The sequence below is a fragment of the Bos grunniens genome, chromosome 10 (assembly GCF_055505025.1).
Source record: "Bos grunniens cultivar Pamir isolate PY7600 chromosome 10, Bosgru_T2T1.0, whole genome shotgun sequence".
NCBI classification, from domain to species: domain Eukaryota; kingdom Metazoa; phylum Chordata; class Mammalia; order Artiodactyla; family Bovidae; genus Bos; species Bos grunniens.
In genome coordinates this window covers 42,674,724-42,695,173 of record NC_141174.1, presented here as the reverse complement: position 1 = coordinate 42,695,173, position 20,450 = coordinate 42,674,724, and the positions used below count along the sequence as shown (strand labels likewise).

The 20,450-nt window shown below is 36.5% G+C and overlaps 1 protein-coding gene across 18 annotated transcripts in view; it reads left to right on the top strand.

Moving 5' to 3' along the window:
- The window catches only part of FAM227B (family with sequence similarity 227 member B), a 212,654-nt gene that overhangs the window by 17,645 nt on the left and 174,559 nt on the right, over positions 1 to 20,450 (top strand). For 11 of the 18 annotated variants that reach the window (XM_086320840.1, XM_086320830.1, XM_086320823.1 and 8 more), the window contains exons 5-9: positions 447 to 514; positions 3,501 to 3,536; positions 4,288 to 4,392; positions 10,612 to 10,710; positions 19,280 to 19,381. In XM_086320840.1, the coding sequence (XP_086176966.1) occupies positions 447 to 514; positions 3,501 to 3,536; positions 4,288 to 4,392; positions 10,612 to 10,710; positions 19,280 to 19,381 (410 nt within the window). The remainder of the gene's footprint in view (positions 1 to 446; positions 515 to 3,500; positions 3,537 to 4,287; positions 4,393 to 10,611; positions 10,711 to 19,279; positions 19,382 to 20,450) is intronic. The other 7 variants (XM_086320829.1, XM_086320839.1, XM_086320827.1 and 4 more) reach the window with 6 other exon arrangements.

Genomic DNA, 20,450 nt, shown 5'->3' with positions numbered 1-20,450 from the left:
AAATTGTAGATATAGGAGCAAGTACTAAAGACAGACTAGTTGGAAGGTGACGTTTCTAAATAGCAAAAGGAAAAGGAAAAGATATAATTTAACTCAGACTAGCATTATGTATCTAGCATTATGCTTATCAAAATATTTACTTGGAGTTTGGGACCCCAAAGCTGATGCTCTGTGACAACCAGGAGGGATGGGGTGAGGTGGGAGGGGGGACCAGGAGTAAGGGGACACATATGTGCCTATGGCTGATTCATGTTGATAAATGGCAAAAACCGTCACAATATTGTAATTATCCTTCAATTAAATAAATTTTAAAAATTTAAAAACTGGTTTATATCATTGGATAGTTTTATATATAATTTTCTTAATATATATAATTATATATAATCTGCTTTTCAATTTTAAAGGATATTTGTGTATTTACATGTGTAAACTCTCATTTTTTAAAGTTTCTCATGGAAAACTGAAACAATACAAGGCATTTCTGAAGAAGTACCATAAGGAAAAGAAGATAATGGTATGGTATTTGTTTTCATCTTGTTTGAAAAACTATTTCACAGAAAATGTCACTATAATTTCATAAATAAGCATTGATAACATTAAAAATTTCCTTTTAGTCTTTTATCATCTATCTATCCCTGTATTTTTAAAATAGCTGGGCTCATAGTCTTCTTTATACACTCAGTATGACTTTTGGTGTTCTCACATCACTGCAATTTATTTGAAGACTTATTTTATCCTCTGGTTATTTAAAACTTTATAATGTCTTATACTTAGGGGTATATGTCCCAAATGTCTTTTTCCTTTAGGAAAAAATAACAGTTTTTATTGCCTATAGAATTACTTTGTTAACTTTTTTAAAAGAATCTCTGAGATTTTGATTAGAATTATAATAGCTTTCTTTGAGAAACTTCATCTTTTTCAAAAATACATTCTAAAATTAAAGCTAGAAAAACTTGAAATGCGGCCATTCATCCATTCACCTCCTCAAATGTTTTTTGAATTTCAAATTACTTGGTATGTTATTTTTCCTGATTATGACTAAGGTAGTCATTATAGAAAATTAAGCCTTAAGCACTAAACAGGATAAGCATTCTTATTTTATCATTTATAGATAAATAACATATCTCACTATTGTCATTTTCATTTGTCTTTTTATTTAAAAACATTTAAAATTCAAATTAAACTAACTTTTAAACATATTCAATGTTTTATGGAATTTTTACCATTGCCAAATGTCAAAGGGTTTCTACATCATTTAAAAAATAAACTAATGTAATAGCCCTCTTGCTGGATGTTTGGTTAAATTTCATTATTATTTACAAAGCTGCTAGGAATATATTTAGAGCTAAAATTTGTGATTATGCATGATTATTTCATGATAAATTTCAGAAGTGAAACTATTAATACATGGGGAAAATGTGAAAATCTAAGTGTTTTGATACATGTTGCCAAATTGTTTTCTAGAAAGGAGGTACAGTTCAGTTCAGTCACTCAGTAGTGTCTGACTCTTTGTGACTCCATGCACTGCAGCACACCAGGCTTCCCTGTCCATCACCAACTCCTGGAGTTTACTCAAACTCATGTCCATTGAGTCGGTGATGCCATCCAACCATCTCATCCTCTGTCGTCCCCTTCTCCTCCAGCCTTAAATCTTGCCCAGCATCAGGGTCTTTTCAAATGACTCAGTTCTTTGCATCAGGTGACTGAAGTACTGGAGTTTCACCTTTAGCATCAGTCCTTCCAATGAATATTCAGGACTGATCTCCTTTAGGATGGACTGGTTGACTCTCCTTGCAGTCCAAGGGACTCTCAAGAGTCTTCTCCAACACCACAATTCAAAAGCATCAATTCTTCAGCACTTAGCTTTCTTTATAGTCCAACTCTCACATCCATACATGACTACTGGAAAATCCATAGCTTTGACTAGACTGACCTTTGTTGGCCACGTAATGTCTCTGCTTTTTAATAAGCTGCCTAGGTTAGTCATAACTTTTCTTCTAATGAGCAAGCATCTTGTAATTTCATGGCAGCAGTCACCATCTGCAGTGATTTTGGAGCCCCCCAAAATAAAGCCTGTCACTATTTCCACTGTTTCCCCATCTATTCACCATGAAGTGATGGGACCGAATGCCATGATCTTAGTTTTCTGAGTGTTGAGTTTTAAGCCAATATAACTAGATACGTTAGTCATTGTAAATTTTGTATTTTCAAAAGGATTTCAAAAATTCTAATGAATTTTATCAAATGTTTTTCAGGATCTCTTAAAATGACCTTTTAAATGAATTGCAGTAGCAAAACTTTTAATGATAATTTTGTTAAATATATCTTATTGGATTTCATCAGGATTTTAAAATGTATTATTTATATTTTTGTGGTATATTTTTCAGATTGTGTTATAAGAACTAGTTTTGTGTTACTATTACTCTGCTCTTTGAAAACTTCCAGTGTTTCTTTGTTTTCTGGAGACTAAAACCAGGACTTCAAGATTAACATCTTTTAAAATCCCAATTTATTGACCAATTATGTCTGTAGCTCTCAAGCATACAGCTTTATTTCTTATAACTGATCTCACTTTCCTTCTCTTTTTTATCCATTTACCAATACTTTAAATGGCAATAACGTGATCCTCTTTCATATGGCAGTATATCATCATCCTTTCTAATTGGTTTCCTATGTCATCTCTTAAATGATATATGTATGTGTGTAATGTGTATAAATTTGCCTGCAAGGTAGTTAATAAACAATATATTAGCATGTCTAGAACACCCAAACTAATCTAAACAGAAGGGTTCCTGTTCTCTGTGTAAAGTGGTGTCATGGGCATGAAGATGTGCCACCCAGATTCCCCTTCAAGGAAGGACCTGTTGCCCCAGCTGCTAAAAGTGTTGTTAGTGGACATCCTTCAGCTGTCAGCTCCTTCAGGGATTCCTCTCACAGACAGATCCTCCTCTCCCAAGGAAACTATCATCTAGGAGTCACTCACTCACACTACCGCCCAGGACTCACACTCACAAGTTGGAAACGGAAAGACCTGACTGTTTCAACCCAGTTCAGAACAACTGCTATGGATCCTTTCAGTTTTAGAGCTCTGTTCAGGGTCAGGGCTGAGGGACTCGCCTCATAGCTGACTTTTCCGTCTTCCGTCTCCTCTTGCCTTCCGTAGATAATCAATCCCCATAAACATTCTGAACACTAAATTGGTTTTCCACCTCACAGTCTGTTTCCCAGAAAAATCAAACTGCAATAAGTAGTTGGTATGTATTTCTGTTATAGCTCTTATGTCTTTGTGTTTTGTATATGTAGCTGACTCCCTTCTTACCCCCAGACTAACTTGAGGGCAAGGAATATTTTTGTATTCTCAGCATCTTATATAGCAACAGCATTCTCTGTCTCAGTAAGACACATACACACACACACACACACACATACTTAGTAGAGTTACAAAGTCTAAAAATTCTTAAATTTAGAATTTTAAAGATTTTATTTTTAATTTTTTCCAGCTTTCAGATGAAATGGAAACAAAGAAGGATATAGAGGTATTTAAAATTTCTGTTTTATGAGATTATATATCAAAAATATTATGTGGAACTAAAAGAATGTTTAAAGTAATACAGCAATAAATATAGATAATGGCCCCAGAAGAGAGAGTTGGAAAAAATACAGAAGCTCTTTTTCTGACTCATCAATTTCTTTATGTGTAGCCTGTCTAAAATTTGTTGTAATTTAAGTTAAAATTAGTTCTGAAATAATTGCTTTTACTTTTAAATTTTTGACATATGAATATGCCAGGGCTCTTAATATCATCAGTTTAGTTCAGTTCAGTTCAGTCGCTCAGTCGTGTCCGACTCTTTGCGACCCCATGAATCGCAGCAGGCCAGGCCTCCCTGTCCATCACCAACTCCCGGAGTTCACCCAGACTCACGTCCATTGAGTCAGTGATGCCATCCAGCCATCTCATCCTCTGTCGTCCCCTTCTCCTCCTGCCCCCAATCCCTCCCAGCATTAGAGTCTTTTCCAAGGAGTCAACTCTTCGCACGAGGTGGCCAAAGTACTGGAGTTTCAGCTTTAGCATCATTCCTTCCAAAGAAATCCCAGGGCTGATCTCCTTCAGAATGGACTGTTGGATATTTGAAGATTTTTCTTAGGTGGGATAAAATATATTTACTTATTTTTAGTAAAAGTTTGTAATATAATTGCTAGTGAATGCTAGTAGAATTTTTACCTGTCTTCTGTAGTTATATGAAAAGAATTAAGTAATTCCTGTTCTGTGATTTTTCTTCTTTCTAGGGTTGTGACTTCCCAGGATTTAGAACAAATGAGCTTACTCAGCTACCTAGACATCTGAATGCTGAACGAATTTATCTTTTTATTTTAAAGGCCCATAACTTTGATGTATGTAAATATTATTTTATTTCTATTGTATGATACATTTGGAGGATATGATTTCATGAATTAGGCCTTTATTTAAAGCTATGACAGATTAGGTATTAAGCAAGATTCAATTCTTTCTGGCATTAAGTCTAGCAGGAAAGACCAGTGATATTTTTAACACCTTGATAACCAAAAGAGAATATATTTGATTCTGTGTTACTGCCTCAGGAGTCTGAGGTTGCTAGTGTGCATTGATTTGGCACATGACTATAACAGGTGTTTCCCCCTCTCCCCGCTCTATCAGCTCAGGATATGTTAGCCTGCTCATTTTGATGTCAGGATAATTTAGGAGAACCCTTCCCCACAGCCCCACCTTTTGAACCTTCAAGTTTCTGAGGAATTTTTAAGAAACATCTCTACAGAAATATCAATAGCCAGTTTATTGAAAAACTGCACACAGGAAGGTAAATAGATCAGTGGCCATTGAATGCCAGGTATAGGATGAGGTTTGAGTGGTTTTTGGTATTGATTTCCCTCTCATTTAAATATTAAGTGATCAACTAAAAAGGTTTCTGTTTACTGGGGACTTGGACAACGCTCCTTGTACCTCCAGGCAGACTCTGAGATGGACTTGGCTCTTAGTAGACCCTCTGCTGGGAGCTTCCCAGGCAGTGCTTGTGGTAAAGAACCCACCTGCCAATGCAGGAGAGGTGAGAGACTTGGGGTTCAATTCCTGGGTTGTGAAGATCCCCTAAAGGTGGGCATGGCAACCTACTCCAGTATTTTTGCCTGGAGAATCCTATGGATAGAGGAGCCTGGCCAGCTATAGTCCATGGGGTCACAAAGAGTTGGACATAACTGAAGCGACTTACCATGCATGCACACAGACCCTCTTCCTGCCTTCCTGTGGCTCTTTATTTCTCAACACAAAATCAATCTTCTCTCCTACTATAGTCCCCTATAGATGATCAGAAGGAGCACAGTCAACCATTAAACTTGGATAAATCAGTGTCAGCCATTATTCTCTGCCCATTCCTCACTCTTCAAGATGAAGAGTGTTTTTTAGTGTTTCATCCTCAAGAAAAAATATTCCAAGAAATAATCTGATTAACCTGATTTGGGCCTTCTGTTTGCCCCTCCATTAGGGAACCACAGAACTCCATTGAAAACTCCACCTAAAATGATTTAGTAATTACACCTTTTCTTATTTTCTATACTAATACAGATGCTTCTCAATTCTCTTTTATATTTTATGGGATATTGATGAGAGGGAAGACTTAGTTTGCCCTCATGATACAATCACCTGATTTCATTTTTTAAGAGAAAAACTATAGGTGGTATGATTATGCCTGGATCATGAGCAAGTTTGTTACATTGTCTGACTATTTTCCAAAGTTTCCTCAGGGAAAAGGTTTTATTATAAAGAAATTAATATAAATTATTGTTAAAATAATCTTAGGAATGTTCTAGACATTCTATAATCTTTAATTTTAGCATTTTGTATTCTAAAATGAGACTATATTTTAACCATGGATGCATGTACATCTAACATAGATCACAAGTCGGTCACATAAACAAGACATAGAAGTACAGCTGTGAGGAGTATTTTGTATACTTGGAGGATGCCAGCATTTTTGAAAGAAGTGGGAAAGGGAGGAGTGTACGCAGATAGGGGGTTGGGGTAAGAAGTACACAGGATATGACAAGCAGCTAGGTTTAGGATATTTTGAGTTTATGTACCAACAGTGTGTCCCTGGTGGTAAAGAATCCACCTGCCAATGTAGGAGATGCGGGTACGATCCCTGATTGGGAAGATCCCTGGAGTAGGAAGTGGCAATCCACTCCAGTATTCTTGCCTGGAGAATGCCAAGGACAGAGAAGCCTGGCAGGCTACAGTCCATGGGGTCACAGAGAGCCGGACATGACTTAGCAATTATCAATAACAACAAACAATGGTGTATCTAAACATAAATAACCAGTGTTCTATTTGTTAATACACCTACCTGATTTGAAAAAAGAATTTTAATGGGCCTTTTGTCATCGTTTAATTGCTGTGACCTCGACTCTTTGCAACCCTATGGACTGCAGCATGCCAAGCTTCCCTGTCCTGCACCGTCTCCCGGAGTTTGCTCAAATTCATGTCCTTCGAGTTGATGATGCTACCTAACCATCTCATCCTCTGACACTCCATTCTCCTTTTGCCTTCAATCTTTGCCAACATAAGTCTTTTCCAGTGAATTGGCTCTTTGCATGAGGTGGCCAAAGTGTTCAGCAACAGTCCCTCTAATGAACATTCAGAGTTGATTTCCTTTAGGATTGACTAGTTTGATCTCCTTGTTGTCCAAAGGACCCTCAAGAATATTTTCCATCTCCACGATTTGAAAGCATCAGTTCTTTAGCACTCAGCCTTCTTTATAGTCCAGATCTCACATCTGTGTGTGACTACTGGAAAAACCATAGCTTTGACTATATATGGACCTTTGTAAGCAAAGTTATGTCTTTGCTTTTTAATACTCTTATGTTTGTCATAGCTTTTCTTCCAAAGAGCAAGTGTCTTTTAATTTCATGGCTGCATTCACTGTCTGAAGTGATTTTTGGACCCCAAGAAAATCTGTCACTGCTTCCACTTTTTCCCCTTCTATTTGTCATGAAGTGATGGGACTGGATCCCATGATCTTATTTTTTTGAATGTTGACTTTTAAACCAGCTTTTCCACTCTCCTCTTTCACCCCATCAAGAGGTTCTTTAGTTCCTCTTTACTTTCTGCCATTAGGGCGGTACCATCTGTATATCTGAGGTTCTTGATATATCTCCTGGCAGTCTTGATTCCAGCTTGTGATTCATCCAGCCTGGCATTTTGCAAGATATACCTGCATATAAGTTAAATAGGGTGACAATATACAGCCTTGTTCTCCTTTCCCAAGTTTGAACCTGTGAGTTGTTCTATATGTGGGTCTAACTGTTGCTTCTTGAGTTGCATACAGGTTTTTCAGGAGACAGGTAAGATGGTCTGGTATTCCCCTCTTTAAGAATTTTCCATAGTTTTTTTTTTTTTAACTTTACAATATTGTATTGGTTTTGCCATATATTGAAATGAATCCACCACAGGTATACATGTGTTCCCCATCCTGAACCCTCCTCCCTCCTCCCTCCCCATACCATCCCTCTGGGTCATCCCAGTGCACCAGCCCCAAGCATCCAGTATCATGCATCGAACCTGGACTGGCGACTCGTTTCATATATGATATTATACATATTTCAATGCCATTCTCCCAAATCATCCCACCCTCTCCCTCTCCCACAGAGTCCAAAAGACTGTTCTATGCATCAGTGTCTCTTTTGCTGTCTCGTATACAGGGTTATTGTTACCATCTTTCTAAATTCCATATATATGCATTAGTATACTGTATTGGTGTTTTTCTTTCTGGCTTACTTCACTCTGTATAATAGGCTCCAGTTCCACACAGTCAAAGGTTCTGAGAGAACACGGTCCCCTAGAGGAGGTAATGAGAAACCCCACCAGTATTCTTGCTGTGAGAACCCTGTGAACTATGAGAAGGTAGTTGGCCTGCTACACATGTGCAGTGCAATGGCATTCAAATAGATGATGAAATTAAAGTGAAGAAAAAATAGGTGTAGGAAAATCAGAAGGAATGTTATTTCATAGAAATGCTTATTGTAACTTCCCAAGAGTGAACTTTATGAATCTAAAGCTTGGAAAGAGAGTGTTAAAGGGTTACTGTTACATGCTTGAAGGCAAGGCAATCCATGAAATTGACTGGATTCACGTTACCCTGTCCAAATAACATTCTTGCACATACAGTCGTAGATTAAGTTTCTTGATAAAGTGTAAATTATACCCTGTACCATCCAGAACAGAACCTTGACTACAGATGATGCTCAGTAAAAATTTTATTGAATTGGGTGAAAAGAGGCCTATATTATGAGAAAGCTGAGCCACAAACATACAGATATACACAAAATGTCTTAGAGGACATTAGAAGTAGTTTTATCCAACCTATTAAAAGAATCAGTAATAGGAGAAAAAGTTCCAAGTCAGATAATGTATAGGCTTCAAGGTATGTTTACATTTATATGAATCAAAGTGTCACAAAAGGTAAAGGTTAATGGAAGAAAGTACCATTTAACTTTTTAAGCTGGGTTTGGAATTTTTTGGCTGATTTCTAGTTTTTGTTGTTTTGACTAAATACTGATAATAATTTAAAGAATTTGGAATTTTGCTGAAAGTTAGTGTCACTAAGCACAACCAAAGCTTAGAACAGAAGCAATCATGTAATTAGTTTACACTAAAAAGCATGCTTGCTTGAAATTTAGAAAGTATTTCAACAAAAATTCAGATTTTTCTCTTGTATTTTAACTTTCTACTTTTTTCTTTATGTTTTTTGTAATTAAGGAGTACTAAATAAGTTGAAGCTCTTACCAATGTATTCTATAAAGTGGCCTCTGAAAAAGAAGTGCCCCTACAGAATGCATGATAAAAAGAAAATCTCCTTGGTATAAAAGTTTGCAGGTTTCCCTGCTGACTCAGGGGTAAAGAAACCTCCTACCAGTACAGGAGATGCAGGTTCAGTCCCTTGATGAGGACGATCCCCTGGAGAAGGACATGGCAACCCACTCCAGTCTTCTTGCCTGGGAAATCCCATGGACAGAGGAGCCTGGCCAGCTACAGTCTATTGGGCCACAGAGTCGGACAGGACTGAACTGACTGAGCACACATAAAAGTTTGTACAATATCCTTTTTGTAGACTTGTACTTGAGGAAGAGAAGTTCCTACCTATGGATTTCATTGAAATAAATCTTGAACTGTACTAGATCTGCCATTTAAAAACTTTTAGTGAATAAGATAAAATGATCCACTGAATGTACTTTTTTAAACCAAGATTTAGTCTCTAGTAGTCATGGTAAATTAACTTCATGTGCCCGTTTTGATGAATTGCTAAGAAAGAATACTATGTTTAGTTAGGCTCTAGACTTATGATGGGGCCCAATGGGTTAGAATCCCATGATTGTTGATATCTGTCTTTATCATCGGAGAAGGCAATGGCACCCCACTCCAGTACTTTTGCCTAGAAAACCCCATGGACGGAGGAGCCTGGTAGGCTGCAGTCCATGGGGTCGCTAGGAGTCGGACACGACTGAGCGACTTCACTTTCACTTTTCACTTTCATGCAATGGAGAAGGAAATGGCAACCCACTCCAGTGTTCTTGCCTGGAGAATCCCAGGGACAGAGAAGCCTAGTGGGCTGCCGTCTATGGGGTCGCATAGAGTCGGACACGACTAAAGTGACGCAGCAGCAGCAATCTTTATCATAAAAGGGAAACTGTAGCATGTGTCCTGGATTTTTGCTAGTCCTGGTCTAGCCTACACTGCCATTTCAATGACTGCTAACCAAATGTGATTACTGAGCATATGAAATATGCCTGTTGTATTTTTTTATTGAAAAATAGTTTAACAGTGTTGTGTTGGTTTCTGGGGTACAGCAACATGATTCAGTTATACTATATATATTATATATATACAGTTTTTAAGTTTTTTTTCCATTATAGGTTATTACAAGGTATTTCCACTATAGGTTATTACAAGGTAGTGAATATAGTTTCGTATGTTATACAGTGGGACCTTCTTACTTATCTATTTTATATATAGTAGTGTGTATCTGTTAATCCCAAACTTAAGATTTATCCCTCTCCACTACTTTCCCTTTTGATAACCTTAAGTTTATTTTCTATGCCTGTGATTAGCTGAATTTTAAAATTTATGTACTTTAATTATATATAAATTTAAAATTATTTAATTCAATTACTGAAAAAATTTAGAGTTAAAAAATAATAACCATATATTTTATAAAATCTAATTATAATCTAGTATTTTTGAAGAAAATACAGTGTTCAAAATTGAGATGTGCTGTAAATATAAAATATATACTATATTTCAAGGACCTAGTACCCAAAGGAATGTAAAATATTTCATTAATAATTTTATAAAATTTATCATAATACTAATATTTTAAATATATTTGGTTAAATGTCACTAAAACTTCACATTTGTACTTTGTTAAAATGTCTACTAGAAAGCTTAATATATAGATGACTCACATTAAATTTCTGTTGAGCAGTGGTAGTCTATAACTATTAAATACATACTCTTTATAAAGCCTATTTATATTAATGTGTCTTATAATACATATTAATTTGATCATATATATCTTTTTTCCATAGGGAAAAGTTTTTAAAATCTGGAGGACTCATTTTCTCTCAGAAGCTTCTCTTGCTCTTTTGCATGATTGCTTTTGGTGGTGGTTTCTCCATAAATTTAAGGTAAAATGTTTTTTTTAAACTTCTTTTTAAAAAGTTTGCAGCATAATTTTTCATTAATGGTAACACTGGTGTTTTTTTAATGTTCTTCTGATCCTATCACAAAGCTTGTTTTTTTAGTATTCTGCATATATTAGAAGTCATGTTTGAAATCTAGAGTTCTTTTAGAGGAGTTAAAACCTTAATGTGGATTTCAAAGATCCGGAGTCTATATTAGTCAGAAAAAGAGTAGTTAAACACTGTAGTAAATAATAAAGTTGTAGCTTTACTCAGTAGTATAATGCACTGATGAACACTAAAGAGAAAATCCACTGCAAATCAGTGACATTGAAAGAGGTTTCATTTAGAAAACACAATATATCAGATGCAGAGAGGGTCCTCTCTTGATTCAGAAAGATGAAAACTCTGCTTAGGATTAAAAAGAGAAAGACATGGGTATCTGGGAAGCAGTAAAAGAATGGAAATAAGCAGTATGCGAGTCTTACATCAGAGAATACAGGAGCCTGGAGAAAGTGGTGAATACCAATGGCTGCTGTGTGGCCTCTGGATCTAGAAGAATGAAAAGCAGAGTAATGCTGGGGACCACGGCCCAAGCATTAGGAAGGTGTGCTGCCCCATCGGGGAAGTCTGATATTAGGCTCAGTTCTTCACCTCCCCAGCTCAAATTGCCCAAGGAAAACTGCTTATGGATTCTTTCATACAACGAAGGAATGAGTTCTATTGGTTTTTCATAAAACTATTTGAATAGAGCATCATGTTCCTTGTGGCTCAACTGTTAAAGAATCCACCAGCAATGCGGAGACCTGGTTTGATCCCTGGGATGAGAAGATGCCCTGGAGAAGGGAAAGGCTACCCACTCCAATATGCTGGCCTAGAGAATTCCATGGACCGTATAGTCCATGAGATCACAAAGAGTCAGACAACCGCTGAGCGACTTTCACTTCATCATCACTTCACATGTGTTAGAATAATTAATGTAATTCAAGGTAAGAGTATCTGTCCTGTATTTCTGATATCGTTAGGAGTTGAATGAGAAATAGGAAGTGGTGTATCAGTTCTACAAAGGTAATTATGTAGGGAAACATAAAACGAGACTTTCATTACCTTAAATTTCTTTTTCCAGATCTGGATTCCAAATTTATATTTTTCCATGATAACAGAGAGAAAGCATTACTTTCCCACTTAAATCTGTTAGGATTATATATATGACAAGTTTTTGAAGGAAACATAATCTAGCAATGTTTCTAGTAACTGCTTTGTCAAGCTACATTATTTGGAACAAACAGATCTGACACAAAAGTGTTAACAACCCACTACATTTATGGGGGTATCTGTGGAATAACAAGGAATTAGAAGTCATTTTGTCTTTAAGCAAACTATTCTCTCTAACTGCTGGCTTCCTGAAATTATAGTAATTATTTTAAAATCTTACAATTTAATAACATTTCCAATATCATTAAGATCTTTGATGTATTTTGAGGAACATTATATGATTGATCTGAGTGAGTGTTCTGCTACTGTTCCAAGGGAACTGAAAGGGTATCCAAGTCATATTGAAGCAACATTTCCATGATTTAACCAGAACAGCGCCTGTTTCATCTGTTCTGTTGATTACATTTCACCTATGATTTTATTTCTAAGAGGGTTCTTTTGTTAAATATATGAAGCCAGTGAGCTAGATTAATAGCATGGCCTCTTGGGTTCCTAAATACATCAAATAAATGTGGTGAGTGCTCATACATTTTTACCAGCATTGTGTGGGAATATTTGTACTGTTAGGTAAGCTCATATTTCAAGCTGTGCTACATTTTCAGGTGAATACAAAACACATACATTCTGTCTATTTTTAGGTCCACCTTATAGGTGTGCTGTGGTTCATGGGGTCGCAAAGAGTCAGACACAACTGAGCAACTGAACTGAACTGAACTGATAAATGATAAATAGTACTGACTTTATAACTAGAATAACCTCCCCCCGAGCCACTAGTACAGTTTACCAACAGCACAATATGAAATAATATATAATCATACTCCAGAATATAGCATGATTCAGTATGCTGACTCTGAAACTTATTTCAGTAATTGTTAGGTGACCAATATAAAAGCAAATTTCTTTTATTACCCGTGACTTAGTGGTAAATTGATCTGGTAGAAAAAGTGCTAGGCTTGAATCCAGGAAACAGTGATAGACTTTATTTTGGGGGGCTCCAAAATCACTGCAGGTGGTGACTGCAGCCATGAAAAAAAGATGCTTATTCCTTGGAAGAAAAGTTATGCCCAACCTAGACAGCATATTAAAAAGCAGACACTACTTTGCCAACAAAGGTCCATCTAGTCAAAGCTATGGTTTTTCCAGTAGTCATGTATGGATGTGAGAGTTGGATGGACTATAAAGAAAGCTGAGCACCAAAGAATTGATGTTTTTGAACTGTGGTGTTGGAGAAGACTCTTGAGAGTCCCTTGGACTGCAAGGAGATCCAACCAGTCAATCCTAAAGGAAATCAGTCCTGAATATTCATTGGAAGGACTGATACTGCAGCTGAAACTCCAGTACTTTAGCCACCTGATGCAAAGAACTGACTCATTTGAAAAGCCCCCGATGCTGGGAATGATTTAAGGCGGGAAGAGAAGGGGACAACAGAGGATAAGATGGTTGGATGGCATCACCAACTCAATGGACTTGAGTTTGAGTAAACTCCGGGAATTGGTGATGCACAGGAAAGCCTGGTGTGCTGCAGTTCATGGGGTCACAAAGAGTCAGACACAACTGAGTGACCGAACTGAGCTGAATTGAACTCACTCCAAGAAGTTAAAATTTTAAATCTGGTTTTCCCAGTAGTTAGGGTGACATTTCAATACTTGGGCCACCTGATGTGAAGAACTGACTCATTTGAAAAGACCCTGATGCTGGGAAAGATTGAAGGCAGGAGGAGAAGGGGAGGACAGAGGATGAGACGGTTGGATGGCATCACCGACTCAATGGACATGAGTTTGGATAAACTCCGGGAGTTGGTGATGGACGGGGAGGCCTGGCGTGCTGCAGTCCATGGGGTTGCAAAGAGTCGGACACTACTGAGTGACTGAACTGAATTGAACTGAGGGTAAAACTTTGGGTTAGTCAAAAAATTGCTCTGAGCTTCAATAATCTCGTCTTCAAAACAAACAAAAACAGATTTAAAAAAACTCTCTCTTTTGCCCTAAAAGTAACATAAGTAAGAGCCCTAGTAACCTGTGAAATACTATATAAGTGTAATATGGATTCAGTGCAATAGAATTAAGATCTGGCTTTCAGAAACAAGTTTGAAAGTATTTATCAGTCAGTCAGGTCCAACTCTTTGTGACCCCATGGACTGTAGCCTGCCAGACTCCTCTGTCCATGGAATTCTCCAGGCAAGAATGCTGGAATGGATAGTCATTCCCTTCTCCAGATCTTCCCAACCCAGGGATCAAACCCAGGTCTTCCACACTGCAGGCAGATTCTTTACCACCTGAGCCACCAGGGAAGCCCCCAAAACAAGTTTATCCATTAGTAAATGATGTAACTAAATAGTTACTTCTTTCATAAAAACTTTAAGAATTACCTATTGTTTCTGTTTATTGGGAGTTAGGAAATGCATTTAAAGTTGTTTGTTTATATAGAAGTTGCTTAAATGGTATATAGGGTACAGTGTTCAATGGATACATCTATCATTATTATGTTTATTATTATATTCATAGTGAAAATACAGTGTTCCAAAAATTCCTGGCTAATGTATAGGCTAATGATAAAAGTTTCCCTGATGATGTTTGACTAGAAGAATTCCAGTAATGATATACCCTTAAAGGTTTCAAAATTGTCCATGGGACTTTGGCTCTCAAAATGATTCAGAAGCCTGGAAAGTGTATCACTTCTACCCATAAAATATCAAAGATAAGCCATATGTAACCCACAAAAATAACAACTTTTTTCAACTCATCATACAGAGTAAATCGGAAAGCAAAGAATGTTATGAGGGAAGAGTAACTGTATAATGAGGGCTTCCCTGGTGGCTCAGATAGTAAAGAATCTGCCTGCAATGCAGGAAACCCAGGTTCAATCCCTGAGTCCAGAAGATCCCCTGGAGAAGGGCATTCCAGTATTCTTGCCTGGGGAATTCCATGGACGGAGGAACCTGGCAGGCTACAGTCTATGGGGTTGCAAGGAGTTGGACACGACTGAGTGACTAACATAAACACAAAGTAGTCAGTTCATCATTATGACATAACAGTGAAATATTTATATACCTAATTAAAATGCTTTGAAACATTTAATTAAAAATACTTAAAGGAGAAAGACAAATCTATAAATATAGTTAGATATTTCAGCACCTCAGTCTCAGTAATTGGTAGAATGTACAAAAATCAGTTAATGATATAGAATGAGGTAGATTATTTGAGCAATACTTTGTTAACCAACTTTATGTATCTAATTGATATGTATTAAGCATTCCTGTTAATGACAGTAGAATACACATTTTTCTCATGTACATATTAAATCTTTACCAACTATATTCTGGGCTAGGAAAACATTCTAATAAAATTAAAAGAATCAAGTCATATTTTTAGACCAAAATGGAATTATAGTGTAAATGGATAACAGAAAGCTATCTGGAAAATCCTCAAATATTTGGAAACTAACATACTTCTCAGGAACTATGAGTCAAACCAGAAATCAATAGGGAAATTGAAAAGTATTTTGAGCTTATTGAAAATGAAAACGTAGATTAAATTTGTGAGATATACCTCAAGCAGTATTTAGAAATTTAAAGCATTAAGATGCCTATATTTGAAATACAGAACGTTCTCAAAAACCATGACCCCAGCTTCTAGTGTAGGAAACTAGACAAAGAAATGAAAACCCGAAGTATGCAGAAGAAAGGAAATAATAAAGACCAGTTGTTGTCGTTTCTTAGTCATTCAGTCATGTCCGACACTTTTGCAATCCCATGGACTGTAACCCACCAGGCTCCTCTAGAAATGGGGTTTTCCAGGCAAGATTACTAGAGTGAGTTGCCATTAATGTATAAGAGTTCCCAAACAACCAATAACTCAAAGAACAAATCACGGGGGAAATTAGAAAATAGCTTGAGACAAATGAAAACAAAAACAGAACATACAAAACTTGCAGGGAAAAACAAAAGCAGTGCTAAAAGAGAAATTTGTAGTTTTAAACAAATCAATAAACAATATATCAACAACCTAAATTTACCTAGTAAGAAACTAGAAAAAGAAGGACAAACTGAACCCTTAGCTAATAGAAGGAGGGAATGAATAGATTAGAGTGACAGAGAATTGAAAAATAGTAGAGAAAAGCAACAAATTCGAAAGTTATTCCTTGAGATCAATAAAATTGACACACCTCTAGCAAGAGTAAGAGAGAAGGAAATGGCAACCCACTACAGGATTCTTGCCTAGAGAATCCTGTGGACAGAGGAGCCTGGTGGGCTGCTGTCCATAGGGTTGCAGAGTCAGACACAACTGAAGCGACTTAGCAACAGCAGCAGCAAGAGTAAGAGGACTCAAAGTCAAATAAAAGTAGGAACTTTACTATCAGCAAAGAAATAAGAAGGATTAAGAGGACTGTGAATAAACATATAATAACAAATTGGATAGCCTGTATAAAATGGACAAATTCCTAGAGATATATAATTTTCCAAGACTGACTAATGAAGAAATAGACAATCTAAATAGATCTATAACTAGTAGGGAGATTAAATCAGTAATCAGAAACCTCCAAACAAAGAAAGTCCTGGACCAAATGACTTCACTGATGAATTCTGCCAATATTTAAAGAAGAATTAAAACCATTCCTTCTCAAACTCTTCTAAAAAATTGAAGAGGGAATTCTCCTAGCTCATTTTATGAGACCAGTATTGCCGTGATACCAAAGCTAAAGATACTACCAAAAAAAAAAAAAAAAAGTACAGATCAATATCCTCTTTGATGGATATTGATACAAAAGCCTTCAACAAAATACTAGGAAACTAAATTCAGCAGTATATTAAAAGGGTTATACAGCCTGACCAATGAGCTTTATTCCTGGAATGCAAGAATGATTTAACATGTGTTAAATAGCTAGATCTAATGAGCATATCAGTAACTTGAATACCCATCAGCTGTAGGATAACTTTTCTTTTCAAGCATAAAAAACATGTATAAAAATTTACCATACTATTTTGCTACTCAGTCTCCTGTGAAAGTATATTTGATGTGTACATTACACTGAATTGTATTAGTCAAAGACATGTTCTGAAACTTTCTGTCTAGATATTTCTTCATACATGATTGTAGGTTGTGTAGCTGAAACATGCCAACTTTATATATAATCTCATTTAATTCTCATACAACCCTAAATCTTAGAACCACTTCCCATTATGTAAATGATCCAGAATTTTTAGCTATTAACATTATCATTATTGTTTCTGTTACTATCTCCATCCATAAACTTATTACAGAGTCATGAGAGCTGTATTGGAAGTTAGAAGACCTGGATTCTAGTCTGGCTTTCAGTTACTTAACTGTGTATCAGTTCAGTCGCTCAATTGTGTCCAACTTTTTGCAACCCAATGGACTGCAGCATGCCAGGCTTCCCTGTCCATCACCAGCTCCCGGAGTTTGCTCAAACTCTTGTCCATCAAGTCAGGGATGCCATCTAGCCATCTCATCCTCTGTTGTCCTCTTCTCCTCTTGCCTTCAATCTTTCCTAGCATCAGGGTCTTTTCCAATGAGTCAGTTCTTCGCATCAGGTGGCCAAAGTATTTGAGCATCAGCATCAGTCATACTTAACTGTGTATGACCTTAAATAATTCACTTAAGCTTTCTGGACAGTAGTAAAATCACTAAATTAGAGAAGTTTAACCTAGGTGATATCTAACTTCCATTTTAATTCTAAGATACTATACATTTATGAATCCCAGGTCATATGATTTGCTAATTTGATAGAAAATTACCACTGAATTTAATCATTTTTGGTGTTTATTACCAAAACCTATTAATGCCAGCTTGTGCTTCTACTGTTGATATCATAAATGAATTTGGATTCATCTCTTCATTGCTTAATAGAGCAAGAATTCAAGGTGCTACCTTAAGACTTTACTATAATGTTAACAGTATTATTACCTATAGATTTCTTCCTTCTTATAACTTACATGCAGAGTGCATCATGAGAAACGCTGGGCTGGAAGAAGCACAACCTGGAATCGAGATTGCTGGGAGAAATATCAATAACCTCAGATATGCAGATGACACCACCCTTATGGCAGAAAGTGAAGAGGAACTAAAAAGCCTCTTGATGAAAGTGAAAGTGGAGAGTGAAAAAGTTGGCTTAAAGCTCAACATTCAGAAAATGAAGATCATGGCATCTGGTCCCATCACTTCATGGGAAATAGAGGGGAAACAGTGTCAGACTTTATTTGTTGGGGCTCCAAAATCACTGCAGATGGTGACTACAGCCATGAAATTAAAAGACGCTTACTCCTTGGAAGGAAAGTTATGACCAACCTAGATAGCATATTCAACAGCAGAGACATTACTTTGCCAGCAAAGGTCTGTCTGGTCAAGGCTATGGTTTTTCCTGTGGTCATGTATGGATGTGAGAGTTGGACTGTGAAGAAAGCTGAGCACCGAAGAATTGATGCTTTTGAACTGTGGTGTTGGAGAAGACTCTTGAGATCCCTTGGACTGCAAGGAGATCCAACCAGTCCATTCTGAAGGAGATCAGCCCTGGGATTTCTTTGGAAGGAATGATGCTAAAGCTGAAACTCCAGTACTTTGGCCACCTCATGCGAAGAGTTGACTCATTGGAAAAGACTCTGATGCTGGGAGGGATTGGGGGCAGGAGGAGAAGGGGATGACAGAGGATGAGATGGCTGGAAGGCATCACCGGCTCGATGGACATGAGTTTGAGTAAACTCTGGGAGTTGGCAGGAAGGCCTGGCGTGCTGCGATTCATGGGGTCGCAAAGAGTCGGACACGACTGAGCGACTGAACTGAACTGATGACATTCTACTTTGTTTTTAGTCTTTCATGTCACTATTTTACTAGTTCTGGCTATGGCTGTCTCATTCCAGTAATTGCTTTAATTTTATACTGAGTTACTTATTACGAAAGATTTGAAATGGCTATAGAATAATAGAAGGCAACTATGTCATTGACAGCCTTGTACATGCCAACCACTATTTAAGAACCTTCATTAATTCATCAGACATTGGTTTGCTTTCTATGTGCCAGGCACTGTGCTGAGGGCTTTAAATACAAAGTCAAACAAAATGCGATCCTTGTCCCAATTGAATTTTAAGATACTACTTTAAGGCATGTATATATTACCTACATTTGCAGATAAGGAGACCAGGACTTGCCCAGGATAGTGCAGCTAACGAATAACGGAACCAGCATTTAAATTCAGGTCTGCATGATGCCAAAAACCCATGCTCATTCCATTATAGCATCTGATCTGCCGTTTGAGAATAGATAGAATTACTGACATTATGTAAACAAATTCTAATTTTAAATTGTAATATCAATTATTTTAATTCCATACCTGTTTTATTTTTTAGCCTGACAGAGAAAATCAAGCTTGCTTGTTTGATAGAATTTCAGAAAGTTATGTGTCACTTTTCATGAGCATACCTCTAAGCCGAAAGGATACATTCTTTCAGGTAAATACAGAAGTTAAGTGGTTATACAAATTATATTTATAGCAAATGAACTATAAAAAGTTATTTTCTTTAAATACATAAGAGAATGCATTTTGTTACTTTGAAAGCAAAATTGCCTCAAGTAGAGTAAAAAAGCTAATATTTTAAGTTATGCCCCCAGCCCAGAAAATTGTATTCTGCTGAAAGCCTTACAGAATCAATTTGTTTGCATACTGAAAAATATTGACTTATCCTAAGCATATTCTTGATTTTTCAATCTACAAAATTATTTTCCTTTTACTTTATAAAGTATATTTTGGTCTAAGAGGACTTAACCTCTTGTGTTATGCATAAGTACAACACTAAGCACCTGTGAACAGTAAAGAACAATGAACAAATTTATGAATCAAATGTTGTTTTACTATGTTAAAATAATTTGGTTAAAATCATTTATGTTCTTGAGTAATGTGAAATGAAGATGCATGGAATTTCATTGAGTATTTTGAAATGTAAACATCTAGCATTTCAAAGCAGAAGACATATTCAAATACTTTGTTGAACTGACATCTGTAAAATCAGAAATATATGAGTATTTTCAAGTCAGTAAATGTTTTTATGGATAAATCCTAAAATAAAATAAATGTCTATCAGGAAAACATAAAATTGCCAAATATTTATACTCAATCTGGATCTAGCTTACAAAAATGTACATACAGTATTATAGAAGGAAGCCAGCAGTGGGCTGGGAATAAGGAGTCTACTACTAATTACACAGGTGATCTTGCAGACATTCAGTCTCTTCAGTGCCATAGCCTGTTATCCATCAGATGAAGAGGTTGACCGATGATTCATAACTTGGCTTATAGAACACTGATATTCCAAAAGATAGACTAGCATTTTCTCTGCTAATATAAATTTATTTTTCTTATTTACAGGAAAAATATTAATGGTTAGGATTTTTGATCATTAAATTGCCTAGAGATGACAAAACTGGCTGGATTTCTCCTATCTATAATCCTTCACCTAGTCTGTCCTTTTGTGGTGGGTCTTGTCTGTCTACTACGTGGTTTGATAAAGTCAAGCATGCTTT